The 18,591-nt window shown below is 36.7% G+C and overlaps 1 protein-coding gene across 4 annotated transcripts in view; it reads right to left on the minus strand.

Moving 5' to 3' along the window:
- Window positions 1-18,591, minus strand: part of CDIN1 (CDAN1 interacting nuclease 1) — a 201,290-nt gene that overhangs the window by 151,104 nt on the left and 31,595 nt on the right. For 3 of the 4 annotated variants that reach the window (XM_072962713.1, XM_006201624.4, XM_072962712.1), the window contains exon 2: window positions 239-284. The exons of the other annotated variant lie outside the window; for it this stretch is intronic. In XM_072962713.1, coding sequence (XP_072818814.1) covers window positions 239-284 — 46 coding nt within the window. The remainder of the gene's footprint in view (window positions 1-238; window positions 285-18,591) is intronic. 4 annotated transcript variants of the gene reach the window in all.

Here is an 18,591-nt window from a genome sequence, read left to right on the forward strand (position 1 = left end):
ATAATGGTTTAGCATAATTTATTACAGGTCCACCAAATAAGCAAAGGCTAGATGTTATTAGACAGATGGATGGGTAGGCTTGGCAGGCCTCCACTGAGACGCAGGCGGTGCTTGATGTGGAAAGGAGAACATCCTCCAACCCAATCAGAGAGCTGGCAGTTCAATTACAAAGAAATAAAGGGACATTCATCATTCAATTAGGCACCTGTCAACCCTCACAAAGGAGAAAACTTCTAACCTGGTACTCCTGGGAGAAGATGCTCAGCAGAGTGGCCTGCGATTGACTGGAACAAATAAAAGAAGGACAAAGTTAATTACTGGAGTGCACGGCAAAGAAACAAAAGAGAAAGGAGCTTCAAAGGTAGGTCTGCTGCCCTGTAATCTAACAGAACATGAAAACAAGTGTGGAAAAGTTGTTCCAGATGAACACCTCAAACAAAGGCTTCCTGCTGCTAGGTCAAGGAGAGAGAGAAAGGGAAAGGGGGAAATATGGACAGTCTCAAAGCAAAACTATCATACGATCTGGATTTTCTTAAACTTCAGAATGGCTATAAATCATATCTGTAGCATGCGGTTATGTTAAAAGGGACCAAAGGAGGCAAGGTTTATTTTCATTAACAAAGGATAGAATGAAATCCCACAAACAGCTGAAAACATGCAGTTCATTCATCAGCAACATTCTGAAATTTATTTTGTTAGCAGATAGGTAACCCCTTCTGTAGTTCTCTCAGATACAGGGGAAAAAAAACTTTGCTCTTCACCTGAAGTAGCACAGAGACCACAGAAACATCCCTACCAATGCTGCCCTGCCTCGAAAGTAGAAGCTGGGGTCCTTGGGGACGTCATTCCCTAAGACTGATGTAAGCCATATTCATCCAAGACTCCACACGATGTCAAACACCTGGCAATGAAGCAACCTGGAAAGCATTCTTCCTGAGTGGGAATTTTCCTCTCTCAATTGTTCACATTTAAAAATGGAACAGGATTTTCTTCTTTAAAAAGCAATCAATAGCCCACTGCTATTCTTTCCGCATGCCCTCTGTAGATGCATCTACCTTATCATATCTTGAAAACAATTCATTATGTCTGCTATATTTTCCTTCTGAATGATATTTGAACAAATTACAGCATTAATAATTCAATTTTTATAGTACACCTAAGCACTGTGAATAATTAAAACTTTTCTTTTCATGAATGAAACCACTTAAGCTCAGTATAGGTAATCTGGAGAGAATGAAATAAAAACAATGACACTATATTTCTCTACTCACTGTCAGTGTTGTCACCTTCTGCATATTGTCATAGATTTGACTTCTAACCCCTTTCCACTCTTATTAGATTACAAAAGAGTAAGTTTTAAAAAATATCATAAATGTTTATCAAGGAAAACCAATAATTATTAAAGGACTGTTTCAATAACTCAAAAGTACTCAGAAATGATTGAATAAAATAAATCCATTATAGTCCAATATTTAAAATGTCTCTTAAAAATGGGAGGCACCATTGAAAGAGCTAGTTTTATGTATAAAATCTTCCTATTATGCCTGGCCTGCCTGAGCTTCACATGCAAATCACAAACCTAAGTAGGATTGCTGACAACCATCTCCTAAAAAAAAAAAAAGGCAAAATTAAGCCCAAATCTTTATACACTACTGAATAAGTCACTATGTTAGATATTTATGTACAATAGAGCCCTCTTCGTCGCACAGCAAAATGTATTTATGTTAACCATTTAATGGTCAGCAAAATGTCAGTCTCTATGTGTCAAACAATAGGATGGAAATAGACGTGCATGTAATAAGTCAGGGACCAGTGACTAATGAGGAGGAAACTAAACTGAATAAAACCGAAGTACACTTGTAGACACCCAGAAAGGGAAGATGAACAGACAGCTGGAGAAATAAGCCCAGGAATAAATAGTTCAAAGTAAAAAGTTGGTCAAGAGTTGAGAACATGTAAAAACTGAGGACACAATAACATCTTCAGCCAGGAAATTCTTTAAACAGTTCAGAATTCAATTTAGCAAAAACCACAGATAGAGCCTACAGAGTAATTCATTTTCTCACAGCCAACAAGGTTTAAGGAGAAAATTCTAGCTTACACTAGAGGCAAAAATTGACCAGACCTAAAAAGAGGAACTGACTGACTTAGCACAGTAACAACAGAAAGACATATCTGAGCCCAAATGGCTTTGGGTATGGTTGACCAGACAAAGCTGTAGAGAACTAACAGATCTTTGCTAAGTAGTCTGCCAGCCAGTCATCTCTTCTTGTATGTGCTAAGCTTACAGAGGAGTGTTCTGAATGAGCCTCACAATGTGAAGAGCAGGAAAGCAGTTTCAGTGCAACCAGGACCCTGACTCCAATATGTACTATTCGCTACTCTTGTAGTGTGTTAATTCTGAGAAGGGACACCAAGGGAAAGACTGGAGAGTGGGGCAATCATGATACCAATAGAGGGTGCAGCTCTGAAGGTTCGCCTGCCCCCAACTGCGGTTCCCCCGTGTCTGATCTGATTGGCTAAGAGCCACACAAGTCGGTATCAACTCAACATTCACTAGGTTCCCCAGGAATATGGTTTCTAGTTAAAGAGGAGACGATTCTCTGTAACTAAAACAGTGTTATCTTAACACCACAGTCTGTCTGTCAGCAGTGTTCACTGAGCAGTGACAACGTCCTGAGCTCATGGGTATGGGGAAATATGCCATGGAAACACAAAATTAAAGTGGCCAGGAACTGGCTGAGAGGAAACTTTCAACATATACACACACAAAGCAAAAATTCGAACACTACCCAGTACTCACATTTTTTTTAGGGATCTAGTGACATAAATCATTACCTGAATCCTCAACTATTTCAAGACTGTCCTGGCTTTGGAGCATATACATGTCACTTAGCATATATGCTTTTAATTTGCATATTCAAAAATACAGTTACAATTTGCACAAATGGCCGAGATGAATTATTAAAATCTCCTCAAAACTCATTTTGTGTTTTTTTTTCCATGCTACCCTCCCAGATTCAGCCCCTCACCCTGCAGGTGTCTCAGTAAAAGAGCATGCGAGGAGACCCCTAGAATGGCTAAGTAAAACCCTGTCAGAGTTGTGTGACAGAGGGCTTTGTGCGACAGCAGCAGTCACGTTGCAGCGTTGGGGAAACAAGTGTGAGGACGAAGCCAACACACTGAGGCTGGTGGGACAGGGGATGGAAAGAGCTTGAGTCCTTGAGGACACTCCTAAGCTGCTCAAGAGACCACGAATTGACTGAGCATCTTCCATACTCCTTTTGAGAAAGAATACATGTCCTTCTTTTTTCTTAACCCAAAAAGGAAGGAAGGAAGGTAAATTGCCTAGGTTTCTATTTTCTAAGTGCCCTGGAAGCAGGAGACACAACGGAGGGAGGGCTCTGAGACAGGGCACTCCATCACGATGGCACCTGTGCAGGGTGCAATACTTGGAAGGGGTTGTCCATTTTTACATCTACTAATTCCCTTCCTAGCTGGCAGCTGCTATATTTGGCTTCCTTAAAATTGTTCCTCTGTCTGTCACTGTGTCACTAAACTGATGTGCCTAGAGATCATAAATAGCTGTGTGTGAATGACTTTTCCATACAGATTTTTAATATTGATGGGGTACGATCCACCCCCATTTAACACTGCATTCAAGACTTCAAATGTCAGGTATATAAACAGGCAACAAACTGCTTCCCCATACAGTACTTAACTCAACGTGTCTCCAGACCCATCCAGCTAGGATACTCAGTAACCTCAAGGATATTAGAGAAAATGAACATCAGAGGGTTGAATGGGCGCAGGAAAGACTAAGAGCAGAACTTAGCATAGACTTAGATGCAATGCAGCATTCATACAAGAGGGATGTCTTCATGTTCCCAGGTGAAAATTTAAAGCAAGTAGAATCTTAAGGAAGAAGATACTACACATTATAAGTGCTTCCTCTCCTCAAGTGCTCAACCTCTGAAAAAGACCATAAATAAATAAATAAATAAATAAACAAATAAATAAATAAATAAATGTTTTTATTTAACTTTCAAGCTCCTTTTGCTATAGAATCTAGGATGCATCAATGTCTATACTCTACTGGGCTTGAAACCCTCTAAGCAAAATAAATATTATTTCTGGATTCGGGAAGCAGTAAACCATCCCAAGGAAGATAAAGGATACTCCTACAAAGCGTTAGGCGTGCAGACCTCACAAGGTACAGTCTCTCTTAATCAGTGAAAGAGTACAATAAAACACTGGCTCTATGTGGTCAAAGATTCAGAGTACTGGCCAAGGAAGGTTTTCCATAAAAGCAATGCATTACCCTCCCTCACCAGCCCCCCCACACCCCTACACATAAATTTGAAACATGGAACATTTTTTCTCTCTAAAATCAAAATGGAATTCAACAAGACACCAAGACTCGGTACAACAATACTACTAACTTTACGTTCTTTTTAGGAACATAACAATGTGAAGTAGAAAGAATCGCGAGAGATTACTGGTACTCTGAGAAATTACTGAGGAGAAAAAAAGGAAAAATATATAAACTAAGCTCAAGAAATAGAGAAAAATTTATCTATCATACCCCCTCACCCATTCTTCTATTTTCCAGCATCATATTAAGGATATAGGCTACACTTTATGCCTAATCATAGAAAATATTCCCACACGTGACTATGTAGATGGCACCATTAAGCTTAGAAGTAATTGACGATCACAAAAAATCCTTACAACTTATACTTATGTTTTGTATATGTGTAAAGAGTAGTTACTATGCTAGGCACTTTAACTAATTCTGATGATAAGCTGAAGTCACATCCCAAACAGCTCTACCTACAGCAAGAGCTACGACACATACTTGGTGCTACACGCTACACGTTCCCTTTATTTTACCCTCACAGCAACCCTCCGAGGAAGGTACTATTATTGTCCTTATCTTAAAGATGGGGAAATGAAGGAAGAGGAGTTAAGTAAAATACACAATTAAAGACTTAGGTAAGTGGTAGAACTGGAAATCAAAATCCAGGTCCAACTCTAGATCCCAAGCCCTTAATCCCAATGCTGACTGCCTTTCTAATGTGTGTTAATATTATCTGCTTAAGGTTCAGCATGTATATATTACATTACACTCCAAACAACCCTGAAAGGTAGGCACTGTTGCTCTTTTGATAGAAAATTGAGGCCACAAGAGGTCAAGAGTTTTGATCAAATTCCACAGCCTTAGACAATATTCCTTTTTTAAAAACTCAAATTGCAGTTTTCCTTTAATTAACTGCATAAAAATGATGCTCCTACAGGAAACAGTCAAGGATTAAAAACTGTTGGGTAATTTTTATTCCATTATTCTTCCTGCAGCTGAAGTATATTTTGTTAACAACCACATCATCATCTGAAGTGTCTCTATGTGACTGCAGATGTGTCTTTTGCTCAAATGCTATTTATTGCAAACAAAACAGCTTTAAATCCTTCCCTGAACAACACAGGTATAAACCAAACTGATCTTCTCTACAGAGGACAACATACTTCATAGGTGTTAATTTTATTATGTAACATTTAATTAAATTTCCTCATTATAAACTGGTACATATTCTGTGTAAAATCTGTAGGTGTTCATCTGGTGTGTATCATTCCTGTGGTTTTTTACTATGTCTGGCTGTATGTGTATGCGTCTATACACAAAACTAAAATTTCAACAACTGTGAGTGTTTTGAACATACTTTCTTGGCATATGCTTTCATTACATAAGATATTAACATTTATCCATGTCATAACACATTACTCTTTATATTTTTTGTTTGTTTTTTTTGGGGGGGTAATTAAGTTTATTTATTTTAAAAAATGTTTAATGGAGGTACTGGGAATTGAACCCAGGACCTTGTGCATACTAAGCATGTGCTCTACCACTGAGCTAAACCCTCCCCCTCACATTACTGTTTTTTAATGATTTTTATCATGAATAAGACAAAATCATGTAACCACTTAAGCCATCAAATAGGACACTGCTGGGACCCTAAAAGGCACTCTATCTGATCACTGCCCCCTCCTTGTTACAGATGAATCTGATCTTTATGTTAATCACTTCCTTGCTTTTCTTTATAGTTTTACCACCCAAATGTGTATCCCTAAATTCTATAGGTTATCTTTGCCTGTTTGTAAACTTTAATGGAACCACACAGTGTGTGCTCTTTTGTTATCTGTCTTCTTTCACTCAGCAATATGTCTACATGAGTCACTTATGTTAATTTGAGTGTGGTTAATTCATTTCCATTGCCATATAGTATATTCTATTGTACATGCCACCTTTATTTATTCTGTGGTTAATGAACATCTGGATTGTTTCCAGTCTTTTGCTAAAGGAAATAATGCTGCTGTGAACATTTGTGCAGATGCCTCCTGGTGCACCTGTGTACACATTTACGATGGGTATAAATGTAGAAGTGGAATTCAGGGCCATCTGACATGCAAATATCTAGCTTTGGTAGATACTGCCAACCAATTTTTCAAAGCGTTTGTAACAATTTTAAACTCTTACCAACACTAAAGGAGAGTGCCGACTACTGTACATCCGCGTCACACCTTCTACTTAATGGCTTGTCTTTCTGTTTTCTTTCTGGTGTTTTTTGAAGTGTTGAGGTTTTAATTTTGATGAAGTCCAATGTAGCAATCCTTTCATTTTATTATTAGTACTTTTTGTGTGTTTTGTGTGTCTTTTCTAAGAAATCTTTGCCTACCCGAAGTCATGAAGATATTTTCATATTTTCTTTTAAAAGCTTCAGAGTGTTAGCTTTTCATTTAGGCCTATGATCTGTCTTGAGTTAATTTTGTGCACTGAGACAGGAGTCACATTTTATTGTTGTTGCTTTCGTACATATATCCAATTGGCCACACATCATTTACCCACTGACTTACCTTGTTGCCTTCGAGGAAAGCAAATATCTGAGGGTCCATCTGGGGATACTTTAATCTGTTCCACTGATTTATATGTTTATTTTTGCACAGATACCACACTAATTTGATTACTATTGCTAAAACATGCACATTTAATGTAAGTTCTAACATATTTAGGTCTAAGTCTATCATCTCATTAAATGCTAATTGTCTTACTCACTATACATTCCTTTTTTCTCTTCTTTTAAACTGACTTAGTATTTATTCTTCATTATTTTTCCCCTGGCAACTTGGAAGTTGTATACTTTAAAACTATTACTGATTATCTTATATAACCACATAACCCCTCAAGTTATCAAAATGTATTAACTGGTGATTAATTGCTGCCTGGAAGATACAAAAACTTTACAACACTATATCTACATTTCTCCTTTCCTGACACATAGGATATTACTGATATTGTTTTAATTCTACATAATCTTAAAATTCATAAGACATTGCTGTTGTTCTATATGGTTTCTCTTCAATCTGACATATCCACATATGAACCATTTCATCGTCCTTCTTTCCTTCCTTTTTCACTCTTCCATCTGGAATAACTTTCTTTTAATAATTCCATCAGTGCAGACACTGATGATGTTAAATTTCAGCTCTTTTCAATAATAATAATAATAATATGTCTTATTTCTCTACCTGGTTTTAAGATTTTTTTAAACTTTACTTATTAGAACTTTTAACTCTGGTATTTAGTAAGCTCCTGCTGACAGTTTGTTGGACTTCTTCAATATGTTGCTGGGCACATTTCAACATTTTGGGAATATTCTCAACTATTATTTCTTCATGCTTACTTTAGCACTCACTCTCTCCCACCTGAGACTCCAAATAAGTGTATGTTAGCTCTCCCAACTATATCCTCTATCTCTTACTCTATCTTCATATTTTACACCTTTTTGTTGTTCTGTGTTACATTCTAGATATTTTATTCTCACCTATCTTCCAATTCACTAATTCTCTCTTCAGTAATGTCTAACTTGTTATTAAATACATCGAGTTAAACCCATCCAGTTTAAATTATGGTATTTTTCAGTTGTAGATTTTCTATTAGGTTCTTTCTCAAATAAGTTCCCTGCAAAATGTTTCAATCTTCTTTAACATTTTGAATGTATCATAATTATAAAAATTCTATTTAGCAGTTTCAGTAACTAGAGCCCCTGAAAGTCTATTTCTACAGTTTCTACTGATTCTCATTTATGTTTTCATTTCTCCATATGTGACTAGGTACCTCCCATTATGTGCCATACTACTTGAAAAACTGCTTTATAAATAATTTGAATACTAAAATGGTTAACTTTCTCTAGAGAGGATTCTGATTTGATTCTGGGAGCACCATGATTCCAGAATGACTTAAATCCAATTTCAGGCATTAATTTTTTAGGCCAATGAGGTAAACTTGAAGTTGAAATACAGTCACGGAGAGCTGTTTTACTTTCAGTTCACATTAACTCCTAGGGTGTAGCCCTTTAAGGTCCCACCTCAAAGCCTGGGACATTTACGAGAGCTCCTACCTTTGGTGAACCCTGATCTCTAAATCTTGTCCTCCAACCCTATAAAGCTGTCAAAGGTCCTGCTCAGAACTTGGCTAGACTACATCTGCTGAAAAGGAAATTAAATTAGAATTCAGTGATTAAAAATGTAGTTCCTCCCCCACCATCGCTTATGTAAAAAAATTAATGCATTACTAACTAATCCATAGATTAAAGAGGAAATCACAATAGGAATAACAAAATATATGAAATTGAGCAATGACAGCAATAGGTATGAACAGTTTTGGGAAATTTATGGCATTAAGTGGATATAAGGGAAAAAAGAGAAAGGAACTAATTTTATTCTAGGAGGTTCTAGTAAGTTGAAGAGCCCAGCAAACAAAATAAAATACAAAAAGAAGTAAAAGACTCAAGAAGGAAACAAATAAAACCCTCCTTATTTGAAGATGAGATGGCTTAGAAACAATAGGAGAATTTATAAACAAAGTTTTTAAAAGCTAGTAAGACCTCAGAAAGGTAACTGGAAATAAGATTAATACAAAAGAGAAATAGAATTCTCATAAAATAATAATATTAAATTAGAAAGCAGAAAAAATAGACCTCATTCACAATAACAAAAACCATAGAGTACATATATATATTTAATAAAAATATGTAAAACCTTTGAAGAAAGTTATAAAATATTACTGAAGAGCGTAGAAGAGTTCCTGACTAAATGAAGAAATGAGATACTTTTACAAAGAAGGTGTCATGGGTAAAAAGACAGTACTAATCAAACTGTCAATTCTCTACACATTAATCTATAATTTTAATTAAAATCCAGCCAAATCCACAACAGTTTTCTGGTAGAATGTGACAAATTTATTTTAAAATCTATGAAAAAGGATCAGGTCAGGAATAATTAAAAAATTCTGAAAATCAAAAAAAAAAATAGGGAACTTACCCTACCAGATATCATCATGGATACATTTCAAAAATACAGTATTTACCAAAAAAAAAAAAAAGCTACAGAATTACACAAATATTTGTTACCATTTATATAAAGTATAAGAACAATAAAATATAATTATATTTTTGATATTTATGGATATGGGAAAAGAAATTCACGAGACTAATAAACACTAAACTCCAGACAATGGTTACCTCGGGCGGAGAAGAAGAAGAAAGGTCATACATTCACATTTTTAAAAAATACATTCCAATTAAAAAAAAAAAAAACCTGAAGGGGAAAAAAACTGTAGAATAGTGTCAGGGCATTTCATTTCTGTAAAAGTAAAAAGCACCTGAAACAAATATAAACATAGATCCAAAGAGTTCATTATATTACCCTCTATTCTTTTCTATGTGTGTAATAGTTTATAATAAAATTAAGCAGGAGAAGAGGAAAACTGGAAAGAATTGAAGAGGAGCTGGATAAATTGATCTTCAAGATTTTTTCTCCTCTAAGTCCCTCTCTATTCTAAATGTTCTGATTTAGTTAGTCTTAAGCACCCATACTTTAAGCACCTATCCTTTCCAATTAAATTGGGCCATAACATAAATCAGATAAAGAATAAGAAGGCTGGGTGGCAGACACTTAATTTTGCTCACAAGACCAGATATCTGGGCATTGTTCTCTAAAGTACTCCAAATAACTTCAATACAATATCATAGATACATTTGTAAGAAATGCTTATCAATTCTTTCTACCTGCAATAGTTTATTCTGATTTCATTCTTTGTTTAATAAGTCAGAGTAAACTACATTATAAAGAAAATCTCAATAAATAAGGTTCTAGTGTACAGCACAGGGAACTGCATTCAGTATCTTGTAATAACCTACAATGAAAAAGAATATATATGTAACTAAATCACTATTCTGTATGCCAGAAACTAACACAACTTTGTAAATCGACTATACTTCAATAAACTAAAAAAGGAGGGGGAAGAAATCTTCAAGTTAAGTTTGTAGTAATTTTAGTATGATTTCCAAAAAAGAATAAGAGAGCAAGAGAAAGTTAACAAACAATGGTAGTCTGATAACAATAGCCTGTGTGTGAAGATATTTATAATCCTTCCTTTGTTGGTTAAAATTCAACTTTCTTCCACCTCTGCATGAAGTATTACTAGTCTATCTTCCATCAGTTTCTCTCTTCTGGCTATTCTTCATTTAACTCCTGAACATGCTTTTGTCTACCTGCTGACCTTTCCAACTACTGTCCGCCGTTTTTTTCACTATCAAATGTCTTTGTCTAGGAGGTCTTTGGTTCAGCAAATCCTACGCAGCCTCCACCCAACGGCACTCTCCCTTCTGCCCCCTCTCCTTAGCTGAAACAAAGATTCACAGAGACTTCCTCACCACCAAACCCCAAAGACATACTTCTTACCTTAGCTGACCTCTCTACAATATTTTGCACCTTTGACTGTCTTCCCTTTCTTAAAGACCTTTCTTCCTAGCAATTCCAGGGCACTATTTTCTAACAACAGTCCTCCTACCCTGCTAACCACCTCTTTCTCTCTCCCACTGGCTGCTCAATCTCTTCCCCGGGGTTTCCCAGGTAGAGCTCCTCAACCCTCTTCTCTTTTCACGCTACTTGCTCACATGGGTGATAGCACACCTTGCTGTGTTTCCAATGACAACTTTCGTAATTCCCGAACATGCATATCTATGTTTCCAGCCTCCACCCCTACTCAGAATCATGTTCTCAATTATATCACTCTTTATGGGACATTTTTCTCTATTTGGTCACGTGTGTCTTAAAATCAAATTATTACCACCCTCCTTTCCCACAAATGTGTTTCATCCAACCTCTCTTAAATCAATTATTTCCATAAAGGCAGATGCCTGGGCTAGAAATCTCTGGGTCATTCTTGATTCTTTCTTCTCCCTCATACCTGAAACACCTAAGGAATCACCATGTCCTGCTGATTCTGCCATTAGAAGTTTTTTTTTTTTTTTTGCATTTGTCCCTACTCCCCTAAACTACTACTAGCTTCCTGAGTCACATCCCTTGCTTCCCATCCCTATACCCATCAATCCAACCTCCAATTCACCAACAATGGTTCTATAATGCACATCTGATTATGGTACCCTCTGGGCTTGAAAATCCTAGGAGGTGTTCAAACTCATTAGTAAAGCACTTGAGGCTTTTCTCAACCTGGCTTTAAGCCTCCTTTTAGCCTCCCACAACTCTTTCCTACCTTCAATCCCCCAAGTAGTTTATACTTTAATCTTACCACATCACCATAAATCACCATCTTCTTTCTGGAGTCTAGAATGTTCTTCAAATGCCCTTACACTATGTGGAGAACCCATATTCTTCAAAGATAGACTCAGGATACTCCTGTATAATGTGCTATCATTATTAAATCAAGCTATTTTAGTGAACGGAATATTTTAAGAGGTATCATAGGATTTTTAGGCCAAGCCCAACCCTCTCACTTTTTTTTCTTTAATGAAGGTACTAGAGATTGAATCCTGGACCTCGTGCATACTAAGCATGTGCTCTACCACTGAGGTATACCCTCCCCCCTCAACCCTATCATTTTAAAAATGACAGAAGTAAAGGTCACAGAGATAAAATGATTTGCCCAAAGTTACACAAAGCATTATTTTACACCAAGAACAGGTAAATCAAGGGAAAATAAATTGTGCTACAAGCAGGACTTACTGGAGTCATACTTTGTTATGTCATCCTAACAGATGAGAATATCAAATATTTTAATGCAGTTTTTTTATTTCAGTAATCATAACATACCTGCAACCAATGTGCATAAATTAAAACATAAATACAAATAAAAACCAAAATAGATCAGAATACAAATTATATCACCAGTAGACTCCAAACCTCCAAGTTCCCACTTTTCACCACCGAAAGATGCAATGTATCGAGATCAAGATTTTGAACTTTTTTTCTCAATGATAGTTCTTTTTTTCCCTATAAATTTAAAATTTATATGACCTCACAATATGGAAAGTGACTATCTTTCCAGGTAATATGTCACTTTCCCTGATTTAGGGCCATTTTTCAGTCCTTCAGAATACTAATTTTCTCTTACAAATTTCTGATAGACATCTTTATATTTTCCGCGATTATTTTTTAAACAATAGGGAGCATCAAAAGTTGCACTGCTAAGGAAGTACCAGTAGGAACTGTCTATATTCTTAAGGTGCTTAAATTCTAATTGGAAAAAAAAATCCCTTAATATTTCACAGTCTCAGTTTCACCATCTGTATGTAGATTTATGCCATTAGAGTCCATTTTCATCTTGAAAGTTCTGTGATTGTTATCAGTTCTACAACTCTAAGATTTAGATTTATTGAATTTCTCTCTGCTTACAGCCCTAAATTTTTTAAGTATAGTTTAGCATAAAGCTGTGCCTTAGTCCTAATAATAATGATTTGTAATCATGTTGACCCTAGACATTTCTCTGTGGGCCTAATATAGCTGGTCTATTCTAGGTCAATAGCTAGAGTGATTAAATTGTTTACTAAGACTTCAAGGCATTTAAAGTAATCAGACCACAGTATGAGAACATGGAGGAAAATAATTAACTTCTTTCATTCACCATTGATTATAAGGTCCTACTTCTTCTATCAGAGGTTAAATAATCACTTCATAGGTGTAACACCACTCTTTCATTGATGAAATCCCAGTCTCCCCCAAATTACCTTACTTTTTTGATATAGACTGAACATAGATATTTAATAAAAGAACCACCAGACCCTTACCTAAAAAGTTGATTTTAAGAAATAGTTATATAAATACATATATATGTATATAAATATGTATAACTATAAACATATATATTTCTCTATATATAAAAGAGTCAATCTCACAATTCTTCAAAACCTTTAGGAGAAGGTCTCTGGCTTGAACTAGGTAATCCCAGGAAAAGAGACAAGTACAGGCTACCTCTCTGCAGCAACTTCCAACTGAATGATTTGTCTGGCTCTCAAGATTTTTGTATCATGGTGGCCAATGTTGAGGAAAATGGAGATCATCTATTAAAATGAGTTTAGTTTTAGAAAGGCATTTGTCAAAAGGGATAAAAATACAAAGCCTTAGAAGACTGGGACATTGTGCTGTACATCAGAAATTGACACACTGTAATTGACTATACTTCAATAAAAAATTAAAAAATTTAAAAAAACCCCAAACCTTAGACCTAAAATAGCACCGAATAACATTATTTATTTTCCTCAGTAATATTCAGTGCTGAAAAGATTAAAGCATCTGATCCACTTCAGATAGTTTTCTTAAAACAGCTGCTGATCAAAACCAAATGAATTAATTTCACTTTCTGAAGTCCTCCCTTCAACATAAAAATTTACTAAACATACCACCATAGAAAAACACTTCAGTTTCCTAAGACTGCTATAACAAATTACAATGTATTTGAAGAAGGGGCCTTTGGGGAGGTAACTAAGGTTAGATCAGGTCCTGAGGTAGGGCCCTCATGACAGGATTAGTAGTCTCATGAGGAGAGGACGAGACAGAGATCACTCTGGATGTACACACCAAGGAAAGGTCAAGTGAGGGCAGAGTGAGAAGGTGGCCATCTGCAAGCCAGGAAGAGTCCTCACCAGGACCTGACCATGCTGCCACCCTCATCTTGAACTTCCACCCTCCAACTGTGAGAAAATAAACATCTGGTTGTTTAAGCCAGCCAGTCTATAGTATTTTGTTATGACAGCCCAAAAGGAATTAGACGTTAGGGGTCCTTTCACAACAGGCCATACTTTGAGAGCTAATGATTGATTAATCACTCACTTCTCCACTATTCCCAGCTAGCTAGCAAATTCTTCAAGTTTTCAGGCTCTCTCGAGTTCTTTCCTTACTCTGAGTCTCTTTCTTGGGAAATAGATTCTAAAAACTTCCACATACACAAAAATAGTGCCTGTATCAGCTTAACTTATTACTTATACTGAGTTTTATGAAGTAATTTAATTGCCTCATGGGTGTCCAATTTTTTTCTTCTGGATTTCAAATATTTTCTGGGTTTGTTTACATAGGAAATGCCTTGCATGGATCTTTTTTCTCAGGGAGTTCCTCAGTTTATGAAATCTTGCTAGAACACCAAGTCATTCTGCCAACTCTACATCATTGTAAGTTAGTGAATCAACATCTGGAGGCTACTTTAACTCTGTGACCACAATATTACTTGTCTATGCCTAGTGAACACAATTACTTTTGTAACCTTTTCACAAAATAAAAAAGTTTAGAATATTGTTTAAACATTTCTGTATTCTTTTTCTATACAAAAACACATGCTCTGCCCTCCTAATCTTTCTTAATTTAATAGGTTAAGGAGACTTTACATAAAACTAGTAAAAATGATTGACGCAGATTCACTTTATAATGGTTATCATTTAGAAAGATTGAACTACCATCTTTACCACCTTCTTCTCAAATAAATTTTCAGTTTAATTAACATAACAGCATTAATAATCTCATATCATCTCCCTGTCTTCTATCCTGTATTCCCAACCTCTGAGTATCAAACTGATGCTTTTCATTTAAGAATTTAACAAGGAAATGCAGGAACTGGCATAAAAGTAACTTCCTGACTACTTAGTGCTTCTACATAGCTTCAGCGGTGTTCTTAGGTCAGCAAACTTATTGAAGCTTTAGATGCTATATTTTCCCTACAACTTTAGTTTGAAAAAAACTGTAGATTTTCAGCCTTCTCTAAAAACATCATCATCATCATGATCTGGGCTACAATTATTCTACAACCAGCCCCCTTTAGTAATAAATGCTGGGAGTATTAAAACAATAAATGGAGTGCCATAAAATGCATTAAGCTCTTCTCTTCTCAAACACAAAATTTTAACTCTTACCACAAGCCTTTTATTCTTAATTCACAATCAAACCCTTCTGGCAGTTAATCTCAGCACTTAATGTCATTCACTCCAATAAAACCAATCTTAAATGGCTGTAAATGCCTTTCCTACTTCTCCATGTGTCTTAAGAGAAACCAGAGGAGGAGCAGGGATGGAATTCAGTCACTAATGCTATGCACAACACAACATTATTATGCTCTGTTATTGGCTAACTTTTGCCAGAACATTCTGTTTGTAACTTCTCCCCATTTCTGTTGAATTCTACCAGTCAAACGGAGAGCAGGCACTCAAAGATATCCACTGTCATGGTGACCGTGGTGATGCTAATGACAAAGGGAGCAACACTGGTGGACAGCTTCTTCGCACCAGCACCAGTTTACTTAATGATCAATGCTTTACTGATAAAAGTAGCAGAAGTATTTAAGAAACTGAGGGGAAGGAGGAAGCATCTTATTCAAATTCACACAGCCAGTATGTGAACATAGACTGACCTCAAACTCCACAGCATCTAAATCATAAGACAAAATGACCTTCAACAATCAATGCTCCAGGATCACAAGATTCTTCATTGCAAACAATCTACTCAACCTAATTTCAATAGAAAAGATGTGAAGTTACTAAAGACTTTTAGACAGCTCGTGAAATCTCCTGCAGGACCAAAAAGTCAGGCTCAGAGGCCTCATAATCAAAAGCAAAGCCCAAACCACATGGCAGGAGTGCTCCCTGAGAGCAGAGCCACCGCCATGTTCCTGCCCAGACAGCTGAGCGTTCTACCACTGGGGCCTCCAACAACAGGTCACTCCTGCCGCAACGCTGGCCAAAAGAATAGAGCCTGCACACAACAGGCGTCCACCTTTCCTCCAGTAAAGGTCAACTCAGCAGATATGAATTCATCACCCAGTAAAGTTAATGGGCAACTACTGGCTGTATATGACTACATTTTCTGCTGTAATTTGAAGTTATATTTACACTATGTTCAAAATTATAGTTTTAAGTAAGCTTATGTTCAAGGTCTATAAAAGAAGACATTGTAAAGAAATGTGTAAGAGGATTTCTTTATTCTTTTTTTTTTTCTGGTGTTAGTTATTTACGTATGAAACAAAAATTCAGAAGGGAAAAACGTACCTTTTCCTTGGCATGTACACACCACTCTAAAAATGTGATTGGGTTTCATGTGCGTTCTCAAAAACCACCATAGCAGATGCGCCTTATTCTACAGAACTGCAGCCTACATTGTATTAGGTTGTATTAGATCTCCTGAAATCTGGGTGTGCCCAGTGCATCAGCAGCTCCAAAGAGCTGTGGGTCTCAATATTTAGAAATGCCTGATTTTGATACAACACTTAAAATTCTCTTCTCAGTGCCAAAAGGATCCCCCGTGGCTTGCACCCCCTCCCCAGATCAGAGGGAGCCAACAACCCCCCACCCCACCAACAATACAAACACTGAGGTAATTCAGGACGGGCTCCCCACAGTTGTCTCTCTCTGCTCCACACTGACCCACCCACAAAACACCTGCCTTGGTTTCCCCTCAACCTATTCTATACCGGTTAACGTGGGGAGAGGGAAGCCCACAGTCACCCTCAACCCTCCCACAGGCCTGCTCCGCTCCACTGGAGAAAACTAGATCATGCCCAGCTTTGCCCTACCTGTGGCAGTAAGAGTGGAAAATCTATTTTGAATATAAACTCTTTCAGACATCAGGAAACATACATTGAAATCTATTTTCCAGCATAAATACCCTGTAAAGGATCAAATACAGGGAACACTACGAAGAAGCAGACACATTACTTTAAGAAGTTTTTCTCTTCCAGTTTCCCACACATAAAATTCTAACCACTTACGGGTAGTCATCATTTCAATGAATTGTGTCCAATGAAAAGGGAAAAAGAAAGATACATTCACCATGAGGCTAATTTATGGTCTCACTAAATCCAGCAGATTGAAGGATTTCATTTAGTCTATCACGAATTCATAGACCAAAGTAATTCTATTAAAAGCTCATGGGGGGGGGGGGAATCTGAACTTAGGTCAGCCAACAAAAGCTTTCCCTAAATACTGTAATTATACCAGACACCCACCACACTTTCCACAATTTTGAAAAGCTAACCCCAAGGAATCTGTCTTTCTAAATAAGAGGATATCAAAATTAATTTTAATGATTTTTTCCAGGAATCAGAACAAAAAACTATGTATAATACTTAATAATTTTATGTAAATTATATTCTTAGAATACTGAGTATCAGTTGGATAAGACTGATATTACTGTATGCAGATTAGAAAATGTAGACTAGAAAAAATTACCAAAAAATACATCGAAGCATCGAGTCCTAAAGAACAGCACCTGTCAAAACTCAGTCTTGCAACTTCACATCCTTGAGGCCCAGCTGCTCCCAGCTCACCTGTCCACCTTGTCTAAGGTGCATCTCCTACCCTCGTGGCTAAGAGAGTGGCATCTTCATTCCAGACAATGGCATGAAGGAAGAGTCTGTATCACACTGCTTACATTTTCCTGTACACACATTCAATGTGCTTTTCTGGGGATTTCTCTTTATATACTCTCACTGGTCCAACGTTGAACTTGGTTGAAACACTACAAAGGTAAATGTTCTCCTTCAGAGTTGCTTGCTGAATAAAAAGATGGAGGGTATCTGGGAATTTCCAAAATTACTACACTAAAATTGAACTGTACCAGAATTCTGACAATTACACAATGTCCCAGGAAGAAATCTGAGGAAAAACATGTAGCTTCAACCCAAAAAACAAACCAACCAGCCGAGAAAGCCTGTTTACTTTAAAAAAAAAAAAAACTTAATTTTAAGCATTCAGAAACATACCATAGAGGGATCTTTCGTTGGCTCTTGGGGAACTCAACGCTGCTGTTTCAAGGACTCTCAAAAGAATTGCTTTGGTCTGAGAGTTCATGAAACCCTTCAGACTTCTGGATTTAGTGGGCCCATAAATAAGTCTCATGCTGAATTTTGATTTATAGTATTCTTCCTTTCTTCATTTGCTTTTTTCATTAGACTGAGTTCTTTAAGGCAGGGGTTCCTTTTATCTTTATATCTTTTTAACTTTATGTCACCAACATTTACCATAGGGCCTGGTACATAACAGCCTTTGAAAAGATTACTTCAGTGAAGAGTAACCCTCTTCCTCCCATTCCTCATAACCCCCACACATGTCTGTTTTAACGAAACACGCAAAAACACTGCACGTTCCCCATGCCCAACACACATAACCATTTTAATGGAAAAGGCAAAAACACTGCAACTCATAGACACACGGAATAAAAATTCATTTAGACACCATGTGAAAACAGGACAGAGACAGC

The sequence above is a fragment of the Vicugna pacos genome, chromosome 6 (assembly GCF_048564905.1).
Source record: "Vicugna pacos chromosome 6, VicPac4, whole genome shotgun sequence".
NCBI lineage: Eukaryota > Metazoa > Chordata > Mammalia > Artiodactyla > Camelidae > Vicugna > Vicugna pacos.